Below are 16,456 nucleotides of genomic sequence, written 5' to 3'. Positions count from 1 at the left end.
CTACTCTACTCCTCTCCTCCTCCTCTCCTGTCCTCTACTCTTCTCCTCCTCTCCTGTCCTCTCCTCCTCTCCTCCTGTCCTCTACTCTTCTCCTCCTCCTCTCCTCTCCTCCTCTCCTGTCCTCTCCTCCTCTCCTCCTCCTCTCCTGTCCTCTACTCCTCTCCTGTCCTCTACTCCTCCTCCTCCTCCTCTCCTCTACTCTCCTCCTCTCCTCCTCCTCTCACCCTCTGTGCTCCCTCTCAGACTCTCCTCCTCTCGGTTCTTCCTCGTATGCCCCCTCTCCCTCTCTCTTCTTCTCCCCTCTCTCTCTCTCCCTCTCTCTCCCTCTCTCCCTCTCTCTCTCTCTCTCTCTCTCTCTCTCTCTCCCTCTCTCTCTCCCTCTCTCCCTCTTTCTCTCCCTCTCTCTCTCTCTCTCTCTCCCTCTCCCTCTCTCTCTCTCCCTCTCTCCATTGCGGGACCTTTATTTTGAATGTATTTTTGGCGCTGGCTTCACGGTACTCACCAGGGCCATGAGAGTGAAGCAGCATCAGCCACTTGGTACTGTACTGTGTATCCTGCCCAGAGGGGATGTATGTATGCTAGCTAGCAGGCTAACGTAGCTCATGGCTATGTTTCAATCAGAATGATATCGCAGCGCGAAAAAGGAGAACTTGCTCGCTTTTATACTGTCACGGACCCTAAGAAGCACCAGAAAGGTTACACTGTGTACAAAGTCACTGCAAGGGTAAGCAAGAATGAGCTAGCTAGCTAGAAACTGGGTAGCTAGCCAAGCAAAGTAGCAGCTAAACTAGCTGTGTCATCTTTTGCCATCCACCATCATGATGAATTCAATGTTGATTCATATCTTAGACTCACATAAAGGTGTACTATCCGGTTACAGCATCACTAACCGGTTACAGCACACGTTAGCTAGCTAGCATACATGTTAGCTATCTTGTCTGCTAGCTAGCATACATGTTAGCTATCTTGTCTGCTAGCTAGCATACATGTTAGCTATCTTGTCTGCTAGCTAGCATAAATGTTAGCTATCTTGTCTGCTAGCTAGCATACATGTTAGCTATCTTGTCTGCTAGCTAGCATACATGTTAGCTATCTTGTCTGCTAGCTAGCATAAATGTTAGCTATCTTGTCTGCTAGCTAGCATACATGTTAGCTATCTTGTCTGCTAGCTAGCATACATGTTAGCTATCTTGTCTGCTAGCTAGCATACATGTTAGCTATCTTGTCTGCTAGCTAGCATACATGTTAGCTATCTTGTCTGCTAGCTAGCATACATGTTAGCTATCTTGTCTGCTAGCTAGCATAAATGTTAGCTATCTTGTCTGCTAGCTAGCATACATGTTAGCTATCTTGTCTGCTAGCTAGCATACATGTTAGCTATCTTGTCTGCTAGCTAGCATACATGTTAGCTATCTTGTCTGCTAGCTAGCATACATGTTAGCTATCTTGTCTGCTAGCTAGCATAAATGTTAGCTATCTTGTCTGCTATCTAGCATAGATGTTAACTATTTTGTCTGCTAGCTAGCATACATGTTAGCTATCTTGTCTGCTAGCTAGCATACATGTTAGCTATCTTGTCTGCTAGCTAGCATAAATGTTAGCTATCTTGTCTGCTAGCTAGCATACATGTTAGCTATGTTGTCTGCTAGCTAGCATACATGTTAGCTATCTTGTCTGCTAGCTAGCATACATGTTAGCTATTTTGTCTGCTAGCTAGCATAAATGTTAGCTATCTTGTCTGCTAGCTAGCATAAATGTTAGCTATCTTGTCTGCTAGCTAGCATACATGTTAGCTATCTTTTCTGCTAGCTAGCATACATGTTAGCTATCTTGTCTGCTAGCTAGCATACATGTTAGCTATCTTGTCTGCTAGCTAGCATACATGTTAGCTATCTTGTCTGCTAGCTAGCATAAATGTTAGCTATCTTGTCTGCTAGCTAGCATACATGTTAGCTATCTTGTCTGCTAGCTAGCATACATGTTAGCTATCTTGTCTGCTAGCTAGCATACATGTTAGCTATCTTGTCTGCTAGCTAGCATACATGTTAGCTATCTTGTCTGCTAGCTAGCATACATGTTAGCTATCTTGTCTGCTAGCTAGCATACATGTTAGCTATCTTGTCTGCTAGCTAGCATACATGTTTGCTATCTTGTCTGCTAGCTAGCATACATGTTAGCTATTTTGTCTGCTAGCTAGCATACATGTTAGCTATCTTGTCTGCTAGCTAGCATAAATGTTAGCTATCTTGTCTGCTAGCTAGCATACATGTTAGCTATCTTTTCTGCTAGCTAGCATACATGTTAGCTATCTTGTCTGCTAGCTAGCATACATGTTAGCTATCTTGTCTGCTAGCTAGCATACATGTTAGCTATCTTGTCTGCTAGCTAGCAAGCTTGATCGATACCTGTTTTGAATTGTCCTTTTTGAATTGTCCTTTTTGAATGGTCCTTTTTGAATTGTCCTTTTTGAATTGTCCTTTTTGAATTGTCCTGACACGGATCACTTTGACTGTCCCCAGTCTTGACTGGTGGGCTGATCTCATACACCAGACTATTTCACTCACCCGAAAGCTGTCCTGGCTGTTTAACGTTTGCCAGCGTTATGTTAGGTATCTGTTTGGTAATAACGTGATGCACTCTGCTAGCTAGCTGACTAGCTGTGCGTTAGTTTAGGCTAGTATCGTCACTGTTGCTATTATTAATTATGTCAATGAACCCATGCAATCGTCCCAGCTAACTAACTATAGGCTACTGTCAGAGTGCATGCTTGTGTAACCGAGTGAAACGTGGACTAGCTGGTAGGGCTGCTCGATTATGGTAAAAATCATAATCACGATTATTTTGATTGATATTGAGATCACGATTATTTAACACGATTATTCATTGATTTTTTTTTTTTAATCAAAAGTTAACATTTTCTTAACATATCAAATTATACATTGACTTTGATAACAATTAATTAATTAAATGTTGACAGTGGCTTTTCTCTTTAACAATGGTCTTTGGATTAGATACATTTCTCCCATGGGAGACAAATAGTGAACCTTGACCTTGAGGTCAAGCACAGTATAGCTCTGCAGTGTAGGGTGCACTTGATTTGTGCAAAATCGTTTTATGGCGATTATTCTGTTTTAATGATCGTTGACAGCCCAAATCTTAATCTAGATTAAAATCCGATTAATCGAGCAGCCCTACTAGCTGGTCACTCCTCAAAGGAGCGCTGATAGACCCTTCAACGGTCAGTGCGTCCGCCTCCCAAGCGGAGGTGCAAGCCAAGACAGATGGGTTAGCCTACACTTTCCCTGCAGCATCCGCTCAGATTGAGATAACCTAGTAGTAGGTTTAGATTTGAGCACACAGCAGGAACCATAACACTGGCCTTTGCCACCCCATAGGACGCAGGGAACAGCTAGTTTATCAAGGCGAGCTGGTATATTCTGCCACACTGATTCTCATGCAACTCAAAGTGTCTACTGTCTATGTGCCATCTCTCTAGCCTCACTGCATTCAACAAGGTTAGTTGTTTTTCAATGATACTTGATCCACGGTAAAAATGAACTGTCTTTAAAAGGCGTCTTTATGGTTGGAGACCAACGCTTTTAGAGGTGGTGCGGGACACGGCTCTCGTTGACTGCACCATAACTGCTTAGTCTTTCTCATCAGTCTCAGGCTACATAGTGAACAGATGGGCTTCCAGAGTCAGGCAAGCAGGCAGATTTGAACACATGTACGACTACGCATGCACACAAACACACACACACTCATGGAGAGTCAGGATGATGTAAGAGGTGCACAAGGTGCTGGTGAAGAGCATTACATCATTTTATACTCATTTCACACAGACACACAGACACACAGACACACACTCGGGAAACACTCAACTCTCTGGACTCCTCTCTTGTATTTCTGTCTGTCACAGTTGTGAGGTCTCTGTCGGTCTCTGAATCACTCTTCTGACATAACTCATTCCTTTTGCCCGCCTTGGTAGAATGAAGGAGTCTAGCCTATGAGTATATTTTGCTAAAAGTCATGAGCCTGACCCAAATAAGTTTGTGTAGATGGTCTGGTCTGTGTGTTTGGCTAGCTTGAAAATCCCATAGGCCCGTTTGAACATGTGTGAGAGTGTATAGGGCTTTGCATTGTATAGTAGTGTGTGTATTAGATTAGATTACTTTATTGTCCTTTGCAGGAAATGGGGATGTTGGGAGCGTGTGTGAAGAGTGGGTGGAGGGGGTGTAGAGCAGTGGGTGGAGGGGGTGTAGAGCAGTGAGAAGAGTGGGTGGAGGGGGTGTAGAGCAGTGGGTGGAGGGGGTGTAGAGCAGTGGGTGGAGGGGGTGTAGAGCAGGGGGTGGAGGGGGTGGAGGGGGTGTAGAGCAGTGGGTGGAGGGGGTGGAGGGGGTGTAGAGCAGTGGGTGGAGGGGGTGTAGAGCAGTGGGTGGAGGGGGTGGAGGGGGTGTAGAGCAGTGAGAAGAGTGGGTGGAGGGGGTGTTGGGGGTCATGTGTGCTGCTGAGGCCTGAGAGGTTGGGGGTGGGAGGGCCAATGACTTTGGAGGCATTGTGTGTGTGTGTGTGTGTGTGTGTTTGTGTGTGTGAGAGAATGTGTGTGTGTGTGTGTGTGTTTGTGTGTGTGAGAGAATGTGTGTGTGTGTGTGTGTGTGTGTGTGTGTTTGTGTGTGTGAGAGAATGTGTGTGTGTGTGTGTGTGTGTGTGCACGCGCGCTCGTGTGAGCATATGCAAGCTCATAAACTATGTGTGTGTGTTTGGTAACGTCTCGATCTTGCACTTACAACCCCCACCCGCCAGCTCTATGCCTGGCTCGTAGAATGTCCTCTTTGTCAAACAGATGCTGACTCCTCCTCCTCCTCCTCGCTGCCCTCCTCGCTGTGTTTCTGAAGATACTCTTGGCTAATTGTAATGGTAAGCTGTCTCTCTCTCTCCCCCACAGATCATCTCCAGAAAGAACCCAGAGGACGTCCAAGAGGTGAGAACCAGCCCAGGTTTGCTTATGTGATTTAAAGTCAAACTTTATTGAGTAGTGAGTGCCATTGAGGTTAACAGCAGCCTTCTTTATGAGGGAAACCCTTTGTCGTTTGTCAGTTATGACAAATAATAATAATATGTTGTTGTTCAGGCCAGGGTATACATGCATGCTACTGTTGCATTCAGAGTCCATCCCCTAAGCTGCAGGATGCTGTGGAAGTCGTAACCCTGGTGATAACCATGGGGACCATGTTGACCCTGGTGGTTACCGTGGTGACTATCGCCATCTTTTGTGTTATCTACAGTAGCTGCTAAGATCACAGCACAGGGAAGCTATGTTTCAGCAGTGCCTTTACATGGGGTTTATTTTACACGCACGCACACACGCACGCGCGCGCACGCACACACACACACACACACACGCACACACACACACACACACACACACACACACACACAGAAACACACACGCAAGCACGCACGAACACACACACACGCGCACACACACACACACACACACGCACACACACACACACACACACACACACACACAAAGATATGGAGATATGCGACTGGATGAATGTTTAGTCCTTGTCCATAGCTACTTGATACTTGAAACATGATACTTGATGGTGCTTCTTTGATGTCCTTTGAATGTGGTTGCTGTAACAGTGCAATTTGCCCTCAGGGATTAATAACGTACCTACCTGCCTACCTAGCTACCTAGCTACCTAGCTGTTGTCCCTGCTTAGATAGCGTAAGCATAGCTGAGGACCGCATCATGGACACGCGTTACGATCAAGCCGGTCCATGTATGGTTTTTAAGGCTGAGGTTTGGGTTTGCCAGAAGCAATTATCTGGAGGTGACCTTAGGACAGGGTGAAAAGAAGCCATGACGAGGATGTCCAGCAGAGGGCGGCGTTGTGTGCAGACCATCCGCTTACGCAGACACACCGGCGTCCAGCTCTGATACAACAAGCATGACACCAATTTACCGAGCGTGTGTGTGTGGGGGGGCAGGCAGGCTTGGGAATACACACGCCTCCATTGTTGAGCTCTGGGAGCAGCGCCTGGGTCTCATGTCCCTCTCGTCGTCGGAGCTGCCCGGTCTCGAGCGCTCGGAGCTGGGGAAGCGCCCGATTTGAGGTGTGTGTGTGTGGGGAGATTTGAGGTGTGTGTGTGTGGGGAGATTTGAGGTGTGTGTGTGTGTGGAGATTTGAGGTGTGTGTGTGTGGAGATCTGAGGTGTGTGTGTGTGGAGATTTGAGGTGTGTGTGTGTGGAGATTTGAGGTGTGTGTGTGTGTGTGGAGATTTGAGGTGTGTGTGTGTGTGTGGAGATTTGAGGTGTGTGTGTGTGTGTGTGGAGATTTGAGGTGTGTGTGTGTGTGTGTGGAGATTTGAGGTGTGTGTGTGGAGATTTGAGGTGTGTGTGTGGAGATTTGAGGTGTGTGTGTGTGGAGATTTGAGGTGTGTGTGTGTGGAGATCTGAGGTGTGTCGTGTGTGTGTGTGTGTGTGGAGATTTGAGGTGTGTGTGTGTGGCGATCTGAGGTGTGTATGAAGATCTGGGGTGAATGTTTGCAGCGTGTTCGAGGGTCGTAGATGGTGCGTAAGGGTTTTGGGCCTAAATAGCCTCCTCAGATGTACGGGCTGTTTGCCAGGCTAAAGTTGCTATTGGGCTGGAGAGCTGCGCTGTAGGCCTAGCTGTTTGTTAGCTGCGCTGTAGGCATGGCTGTTTGTTAGCTACGCTGTAGGCCTAGCTGTTTGTTAGCTACGCTGTAGGCCTAGCTGTTTGTTAGCTGCGCTGTAGGCCTAGCTGTTTGTTAGCTACGCTGTAGGCCTAGCTGTTTGTTAGCTACGCTGTAGGCCTAGCTGTTTGTTAGCTACGCTGTAGGCCTAGCTGTTTGTTAGCTACGCTGTAGGCCTAGCTGTTTGTTTGTGGATTGGGCGTGACAGCTAGCTGGGCAATGGGTCATCCCAATGTCTCTGTCCCACACTCTTTCTAAAACGTCCCTTCCCCCCTCCCTCCCTCCCTCCCTCCCTCCCTCCCTCCCTCCCTCCCTCCCTCCCTCCCTCCCTCTCTAGATAACGGTGTGGAAGAGATACAGTGATTTCCGGAAGCTTCATCGAGATCTCTGGCAGCTCCACAGGAACCTCTGCAGCCAATCAGAGCTTTTCCCTCCCTTTGCGAAGGCGAAGGTCTTTGGTAAGGATCTTGGCAACATGGTAGAATAGATTATTTTGTGACAAAGAATCCTACTATTGTGTGTGTGTATGTGTGCATGTGCGTGTGTGTGTTCGTGTGTGTGTGTGTGTGTGCGCGCGTGCATGTGTGTGTGCGCGTATGTGTGTGTGTGTGCGCATATATGTGTGTGTGTGTGTGTGTGTGCGCGTGCATGTGTGTGTGTGTAGGTCGTTTTGAAGACACAGTGATCGAGGAGAGGAGACAGTGCTCGGAGGACCTGTTACAGTTTTCAGCCAACATCCCGGCTCTATACAGCAGCCAGCACATCCAGGACTTCTTCAAGGTAACACACACCTACACACACACACACACACACACACACACACACACACCTACACTAACACACACCTACACACACACGCACACACACACACACACACACACACACACACACACACCTACACTAACACACACCTACACACACACACACACCTACACACACACACACCTACACTAACACACACACACACACACACACACCTACACCAACACCAACACACACACACACACACACACACACACACACACACACACACACACACACCTACACCAACACACACACACACACACACACACACACACACACACACACCAACACACACACACGACTTTGTATTTACTATAATGCATTTCACTTCAAAATATTGTAACTGTATTTGTGTATTATTGTAATTTGTGTATCTTATTATTGTAACATTAACTTGTGTATTTTATTGTTGTAACTTGTGTATTTTATGATTGTAACTTGTGTATTTTATGAGGACCCCAGGAAGACTAGCCTGTCGTTTGTGGGTCGGGCGAATGGGGATCCTGAATAAACAATAAACACACACACACACACACACACACCAACACACACGCACACCAACACACATGCACACCAACATACATGCACACCAACACACTCACACACCAACACACACACACACGCCAACACACATGCACACCCACACACTCACACACACGCACACACACAACAACACACATGCACACCAACACACACCAACACACACACATGCATACCAACACACATGCACACCAACACAAACGCACACAAACTCACACCAACACACACACACACACACACACTCACACACCGACCCACTCCAGCCCACCCACCAACACCACGCACACCATTCTGATTGGCTCGATCTGACCAGGCGTGGTTTCGTTTCCAGGGAGGGGAAATCCACGAGGGCTCCGAGCTCATTGGCCCAGCCGAACCCTTCTCACACTTCCTGGCCGACAGCCTATCAGACTGCAGCTCTGAAGGTAGTGGTAGCATTATTCACTGTGTCGTCTGGGCAGCATGGAGGCACTTATTTCAATAGGTGCTGGCTTACTGGCAAATGAACGTTGAATATAGTGTCCCTGGTGTTGTTGTGTTGTTGTTATCTCTGAACACTCTGTTTCTTTGTCTCTCCTCAGTTCAGAAGGATATCAGTGGGGCTGATGATGTGACTGTGACCAGTCAGTCTGAATATGGAGGTACGGATGTGTAGTCCTGTCTGTCTGTCTGTCTGTCTGTCTGTCTGTCTGTCTGTCTGTCTGTCTGTCTGTCTGCCTGCCTGCCTGTCTGCCTGCCTGCCTGCCTGTCTGCCTGTCTGCCTGTCTGCCTGTCTGCCTGTCTGCCTGTCTGCCTGCCTGTCTGCCTGCCTGCCTGTCTGTCTGCCTGTCTGTCTGTCTGTCTGTCTGTGTGTCTGTGTGTCTGTGTGTTTGTATTTCATCCAGGTCGGTCTGTCTCTCTCTCCCTCCAGGTCCGTCCAGCGACAGTGACCTGACCTCCCTGGCCGTCGACACAGACTCCCTGGCCGAGCTGGACGATGGCATGGCCTCGGGCCGCACCTCCCCGAACCAGCCGCCGCCCCCCGGGGCCTCCTCCTCCGCCGCCGCCGCGCTCAGCAGCACCAGCAGCAGCCCCCTCCTGCCCCCCCCGCGCCAGCACTGCCCCGCCCCCGCGCCCCCCCCCGCCCCGGAGGTGGGCCGGCCCGCCCGGGCGCCGCTGTTCCCCGGCAGCCTGAGGAGATCCAGCGCCCCCACCGCCAAGGAGGCGGAGCCGGACTACCTGGACCGGGCTGGCGAGCTCATCCGCCTGGCCGCGCAGAGCGAGGAGGGGCGGGACTACCGGGCAGCGCTGGCCCTCTACCGCAGCGGGGTGGACCTGCTGCTGCAGGGCGTGCAGGGTAGCGCTCTCTCTCCCTCTCTCTCTCTCTCTCTCTCTCTCTCTATCTCTCTCTCCCCTCTATCTCTCTATCTCTCTCTCACTCCCCTCTCTCTCTCTCTCTATCTCTCTCTATCTCTCTCTCTCTCTATCTCTCTCTATCTCTCTCTCTCTCTCCCCTCTCTCTCTATATCTCTCTCTCTATCTCTCTCTCCCTCTCTCTCTATCTCTCTCTCTCTCTCTCTCTCTCTCTCTATCTAACACTCACCTGTCTCCCCCTCTCTCTGTGTCTCCACCACCTCTGTCTCTCTCTGTCTGTTTCTCTCCTCCTCCCTTCTCTTTCCCTCTTTCTTCCTCCCTCTCAATCTCACTCTCCTCCACCTCTCTCTCTCCGTCTCTCCTCCCCCCTTCTCTCTCTGTCATTCTCCTCTCTCTCTTTCGCTCTCTCTCATTCTCCCCTCTCTCCCCCCCCTCTCTCCCCCCCACTCTCTCTCCCCCCCTCTCTTCTCTTTGTCCCCCCTCTCTCTGTCTCTCTCTCTCCTCCCCCTCTCTCTCTCCTCCCCCCCACTCTCTCTCTCCTCCCCCCCTCTCTCTCTCTTTTCTCTCCCTCTCTCTGTCTTTTCTCTCCTCCCCCCCTCTCTCTCTCTTCTCCCCCCCTCTCTCTCTCTCTTCTCTCTCACTCTCTTCTCTCTCTCTCTCTCTCCAGGTGAGCCCAGCCCTCGGAGGAGAGAGGCGGTGAAGCGGCGCACGGCTGAGTATCTGATGCGCGCCGAGCTGATATCCAATCAGCACCTGAAGAGCAGCATGGGTCAAGGATCGACGCAGACCATGGTCAGTGACTACAGACAACCCTATTGCCTGCTATGTGACAGCCAGACAATTTTGGACAACATTGATAAAAATGTAACTAAATGTTCATAAAACTAACTAAGACTGATGACTTTCTGGAAATATTCCCCCAAAGGAAATTGCACCCCCCCACAGCTATAAATTAAATCGTAATAAACATGATATAAACATAATAAACATAGAAATGTAACAATGTTTCCGCTAGTAAGGTTTTGCTGTGTTGTGGCGCCACGGCAAAATCCTTGTCGCCACACCATACATTTGACACAAAAAATAATAATACTAAATTATTAGCCTAATACTAAATTAGGCTATATACTGTATATTAAAGTCTTCAATTAAAAATCGTAAACTTTCTAAACATTTCTTCCTAAATGTGCTTTCAAAACCTTATAATTCGCTGATGACAACTGAATAGCATAGAAGAGCATAAAGCCTACATTTTCCAGATGGACATCCAACATTATTTGAAGAGGAACAGAAAGTAGAATGATGTTGAGAGCAGTCAGGTAGACTAGTCTATTATTTCCCCCGGACCAGTAAACTCTGTTTGGGCAAGTGCCTCATGCAGTTGTCTGATCGGACAAGTAAAAAACATAGTTGAAGTGTGATAAATATGTAACGTTATCTAAAAAATACAGTGTAGAAACACGACCTGGAGCTACACAGCTCAGTAGCCTAGCCTATGTTTGAGCCGAAGCAGAGCCTCCATCTACGTATTGATGACTTTCCTTGTCTTTTGTCATTGTCCTTATTAAGCTCTGCGTTGTGTTTCGATGACAATAAAAGACGGCCCCCAATCTCACACAATACCACACAGTCCAGTGTCCCTTTTCCAGGTGTATTCCAAATGAATCTCTCCAACACGGGATTTGAGCCTCAAGCAAAAGCGGTTTATTACAGAAGGTTTGACATACAAAAGACAATGGCATGGTCTAATGCACAGATGACCTATCTGTATGCTGTCTGGACCCAAATCATGTTGATCAATGATAAGAGAAATGTTGACTTCCAAAACCTAAACCTGAACAGCCATTATGCAGAAAGAAAAAGAATAACTGAACAGAAAAGTGTGCTTAAGATAAACAGATGAACAGTTACATAGTATCCCAATTGTTGCTTCTTCTAGCAAGATTACAATTTCAAAGGAAAACCAAATAACTACCCATTAGGCCCCTTCATAGCATAGCTTCACATGTGTCACTTAGAACATCCTTACAGAAAACCTGCGGGCACTGGACCTCATCTCCAGTCTACTGACGTACGAACGTGACCTCCCTGCGGAACATGCCCTGCTAAGGATACAGCGAGATGTGTAAACAAGTGTCGCTAGCTGCTGTAAGAAAGATATGAGCGGATTGCCCTGCAACCAACCAAACAGATCTGTGAAATGAGACACCTCGCCTATGTTTAGCGAATTAGTCATGGCTCTGATCTGTTCAATCTGATTCTGCAACAGGATTTGATTATCCGCAATGGTGAAACAGCATGTCCGCCTTAATTTCTTACACTGCCTTCCGCATGCTAGACATCTCCTCATTAATCAAACCCTAAGCATCAGTTGTTCTGTTGGACAACGTCCCAAATGCCACTGCAAGTTTCTCAATGTCCGTCACTAATAATTCGACCCCCATGCTAGGCGCAAAAGAGAAAAGCAAACTATCTTCCCAGCCCCCATGTTGAGTGAGTAGGCCGTCCACAACCCCCGCCCTAATCTCTCTCCTAGTATGGCGGATTTCAGAATGTTGAATCGGTCTTTCTCCCACTATCCCTTTAACCTCCTACCGCTGAGTCCCGCAATCCTGATGGGTAACCACCCCTGGCAAGGTAACCCCAAACAAACAGGAACCCGTCCAGTTCCTTGGTAGGACCGTCTCCCCCCCAAACCCAGTAGACCCCCCCCTAGGGTGCAAGTTCCATCTAGCTCCATTTTCCATCTAACTCCATTCCTTCAAAGCGAGGTTTTCCATGACTGACGGTGTTGGTCTAACCATGGAAAACCCCAGGATGATAAGACACAAACCCTTCATGACAGCAACTTGAAACCCCCCAACTCTAGTCTAGTTTTAAATCAACATGTATTCTCCCTGAGACACTCTTTAATTGCTGTGTGTATCTCTGCTGTGAAAGGAAAATTACTCCAAATCCGAGTGTCCCCGTCCCAGAGATAAAAACCTTTTTAGCAAAATACACTTCACAATACCCCTGTCTCTGTTTTAATGTGTATATCTCAAGTGCAACCTGGAGTTTTTATTCACACAGTATGACAATAACCTACACCCTCCACAATCACTGGCATCGACGTCCTGTCCCCGACCAGCAAGATGTGAATGTAGGATGAAAAGGTTATTGTGTGGTGTGAAAGTTCAAATGTCCCGTCTTGGTCTGTTGACGTCTCCACCGGAGTAGTGTAGTCCTCCCTGCTGAACTCCAGCACACGTTGTGCACCTGTTAGCACAGAAAAACACAAGAAAACTGCGACAGTATCATTCATTCCACGACTCTGATTGTGATAGCATATCTCTCACTCTCTCTCTCACTCTCTCTCTCACTCAGACCAGATCTAGAGGTTATTGTTTTGCAAAATCCTTATTGTTTCATTTCTTAAAAGAGCCGCCGCGATTCCAGACTTCAACCTTTGGGAAGGTCTGTTCTAAACCTGCCTACGGTCTTAGCACCCATTCTCTCTAGCCCTTTAGCAGCGCTACAGTCATCCGAGCAGTGGGAACAAATTAGAACATTACGGGTCGTTATTCTCTAATTTGTCATCTTCATCCCGAGTGGGCCCCCGTAGCTAAAACGTACAGTTCTTTAGCTCAAGGACTCTGCTCGAACAACAGCTGCCATGACTGTCCCTAGTTTTGGGGTGCTAAGCCTGGACGCTGTCCCTAGTTTTGGGGTGCTAAGCCTGGACGCTATTCTACCCCGATGTTTTGAGTCTGGAGTGGTTGGCTCTACTATTTATCCAATTCTACGAGGGTGTGTTTACTTTGAGGTGTACTCAGTCTAATCTGTGTCTGGTGGCGCTACCACCTTGCATTGACTAGCTTGGCTCCAGTTGGGTTTCCCTACTACCTTAACTGCTGTGCGGGTGATGAGCCAGGTCTGATAAGGCTCCTCCCACTTCGCATCTAATTTCTCTTCTTTGAAAACTCCTTTATCATCACGCACTGGCCTGGGATTAGAGCATGTCCCCCCTCGGGGATCTCGCTCCATACTGCCAGCACCTGTTTGTGGGCCCTGGCCACAGCCATGCTCAATTACTCACAGTAACCACTCAACATCTCACTAGTGAGATGAACATCTGCCTGCCACAGATGACCTCGAAAGGGCTAAGGCCCATCTCCGGATTGGGTTGCTCGAATGGAGCAAACCACGAGACTCAAAGCGTCGGGCCAAAGCACGTCCTCCTGATGTCTTTGTGAGTCTCTCCTTGATGACACGGTTCATTCTTTCAGTCTGAGTCCACTATTCTGAGGATGATAAGAACAGTGAAGTGAATCTGTGTTGCCAGATAAGGGAGCAACCGTTGTGGTGCAACCAATTTCTGACCTTGTCGCCACACTCGTCTGAGTCCATTTCCGCCCCATTCTCCGTCCATGCCCACACCTCCCCCCTCTCAGTCTCCGCCTGCATCACCTTTTAAGGTCTGACAGTATCAATCTGATACGGGGGTGCAGGTTGGGCTGAGGACAAATGCGCTTGTATGGTCTCTCCGTCACGAGCTGCCTGTTCTGCTGCTTGGTCAACCAGAGTGTTACCTTGACTCAAACTCCATGAGAGTGTCCTTTGACCTTAATCACTGTCACCTTTTGGAAGGCTGATGGCCTCCATGAGCTCCCTAACCAACTCTCCCTTCTTAATGGGCGTCCCTAAATGCTGACAGGAAACCTCTCTCTTTCCAAAGCTCTCCAAAGTCATGCCATGTGCATACCGACTGACTACATGGATGTTTGCAGTCCTGCCCTTTTAGTGGAAAGTGATGGGAGACATTTCGCGTAGGTGATTATGCAACGCCAGATGATAGGTGTTTGGGAAGTTGTGTAAACCCAATTGGCGTTCAAGTGAACTGATATTGATCTCCATCAATATTAAAAGCTTTCCCCGGTTGCACCTCCTCTGCAAGAGGGACGCTAAGCCTTGTGTCATGTTGATGACTGAAACCCATTGGTGTTCAGGTTTCAAGGCACTGAAAATGGTGGACCGGTCTCCACCAGGGGCTCTATCTTATCCCCATACTCATTGGCCACTCTGTAGTTCACACAGAGGCACCATTCACCTGAAGGTTTCAACACAGGCCACGCTGGGCTGTTGGAGGCCCTGTGAGTTTCTTCAGAAACCTTCTATCACTTCTGTCTTTTGCCCAGATTGGCAACTCTGCTAAGTCAGGTTTGTTTACCCAACTCCGACTCCATTTAACTTTCCCTTGTGGGAACTGAGGGGATGAATGTATTTGTTAACACATCAAGGCCCAGTGGCCTGGTTTTTCTCACCCAAAAATAGGCTCCCCCCCCTTCTCCATGCATGCATGCCTTGCTCTCTCATCATGGTGTCGGTTCCATCTAGACAGCGATGAGGAGTGACGGTAGCCCCCCCCCCCCTCGCATCAAGGAGGAACTCTACATGTTCTGGCATCCGTTCAAGGTGGTTGTTTCACACAGGCCTTCTGGCTTTTGTAACAGGGCAGCCTCGGACGCGGAGCAGCATCAGCTTCTGAATAATGGGGGAGCCGTGTGAGGGTGAAAGCTGTTCTCTGAGCTTCTGCTCCCAGAAAGATGACAGCGCTCTCGATTGTCATCCCTAGCTCTGAATGGGATCTGTGGAGCTCTGGCTTTCTCCTCTACTCTCTTGACCTTGGTGGTGATTGCTTTAGTTAGAGTGTCACCGACCAACGGGTGACTGGCCTGAGCCTTGTTCACATCACCTACATCGCGTGGATGTTTTACACTAGCCGACCAGCATTCAAGATTGCCATCTGCACCGACAGTAACACCCCCCGGTCGTAGGGGGCGCAAGTTCGAAACAGTTGGTGGCATTGCTTCACATCTACAATACGATCCCTCCTCTCTCCTGAGCTTGTGAGGAGGGGGCGGAAAACTCGGGCTCCTCCTTTAACCTCTCGTCATTTCTGTCCTCATCTGACGGCATTGTCAGCCCCGCCCCCTGCAGTAAGTAAGTAAGTTAGTAAACTTTATTTATATACAGTAGCGCCTTTCACAGCACGAATGCACAAAGCGCTTCACAATACAAATAACACATAAAAAGGAAGAAAGGGCGACATACAAAATGCAATACGACATACAAAATACAAGGCAATTATCACATACAAAATACAATACCAGGGGAGGGGGTAGGGAATTACCATACAGGCAGGCCGTGGGACGGGCGCTCTTTGGTAAGATGAGACAGACCTCAGACCGTCATCGACGGTGTTCTATCTCCTCCTCTGACTCCCCTCTCTAAGCCTACTCTGCTCTCACTGATAGTCAAGCGACTGGCTGATAGTAGTTTGGCTCTGTGGCTGTGTAGGGGAGGGGCTGAGTCGGGAGCGAGAAGGAACGACTCCAGCACTGCGCTGGAGCACATAAGGTTTTGGGTCACTCACAGTATGGTTTTATCACAGCACCCTAACCAATTACACCTCCCTAGAATAAGTATACATATATACACAGGCCTATGCATACATACATACACATCTAGCTTCCATATACTACAATAAACATAAATCACAAACTAACTAAAAAACCCCGGTCTTTCGCGGAGCCCTTCTCAAGGACACGCCGGTCCCCAGAAGTGAACCCCCCCACCGATCTCGTCGCGTGGGCGGGCAACCCCAGGATGGAAATCCTGTGGGTCTACTTTAAGAAACATCTTAAAAGCTACACCAACCTTCTAGGGAGCACGCCCGTCCCTAGAGGTCTACTTTAAGAAACATCTTAAAGGCTACACCAACCTTCTAGGGAGCACGCCCGTCCCTAGAGGTCTACTTTAAGGCAATTCCCCTGATCTCACACAGGCTGTCCTTAAAGGCTACACATAGAGAAGTGGCCTACTTCACATGACAAAACAATACACACACCTTTACAGATACCTTGGCATTACTAACATAAGACATGTAGCTACATATAGACATATATTTACATCCAGCACTGGTTTTGTTTTACGTGCTGAGAGACTATGTGTGGTATAGTTGAGATTTACTGATTTGTTCTTTATGATCGGG

General features: G+C 48.2%; 1 protein-coding gene across 1 annotated transcript in view; it reads left to right on the top strand.

The window, feature by feature from the left end:
- Positions 1–622: 622 nt before the first annotated feature.
- The window catches only part of LOC311321540 (ribosomal protein S6 kinase delta-1-like), a gene marked incomplete at both ends in the record, with an annotated part of 25,391 nt that continues 9,557 nt past the window's right edge, over positions 623–16,456 (top strand). The window contains 8 exons of the mRNA XM_084453535.1: positions 623–724; positions 4,946–4,981; positions 7,064–7,184; positions 7,391–7,506; positions 8,402–8,495; positions 8,652–8,711; positions 8,981–9,406; positions 10,091–10,215. Coding sequence (XP_084309661.1) covers positions 623–724; positions 4,946–4,981; positions 7,064–7,184; positions 7,391–7,506; positions 8,402–8,495; positions 8,652–8,711; positions 8,981–9,406; positions 10,091–10,215 — 1,080 coding nt within the window. The remainder of the gene's footprint in view (positions 725–4,945; positions 4,982–7,063; positions 7,185–7,390; positions 7,507–8,401; positions 8,496–8,651; positions 8,712–8,980; positions 9,407–10,090; positions 10,216–16,456) is intronic.

The sequence above is a fragment of the Borostomias antarcticus genome, assembly GCF_949987555.1.
Source record: "Borostomias antarcticus genome assembly, chromosome: 19".
Classification (NCBI taxonomy): domain Eukaryota; kingdom Metazoa; phylum Chordata; class Actinopteri; order Stomiiformes; family Stomiidae; genus Borostomias; species Borostomias antarcticus.
This window is presented reverse-complemented; position numbering and strand designations above follow the sequence as displayed.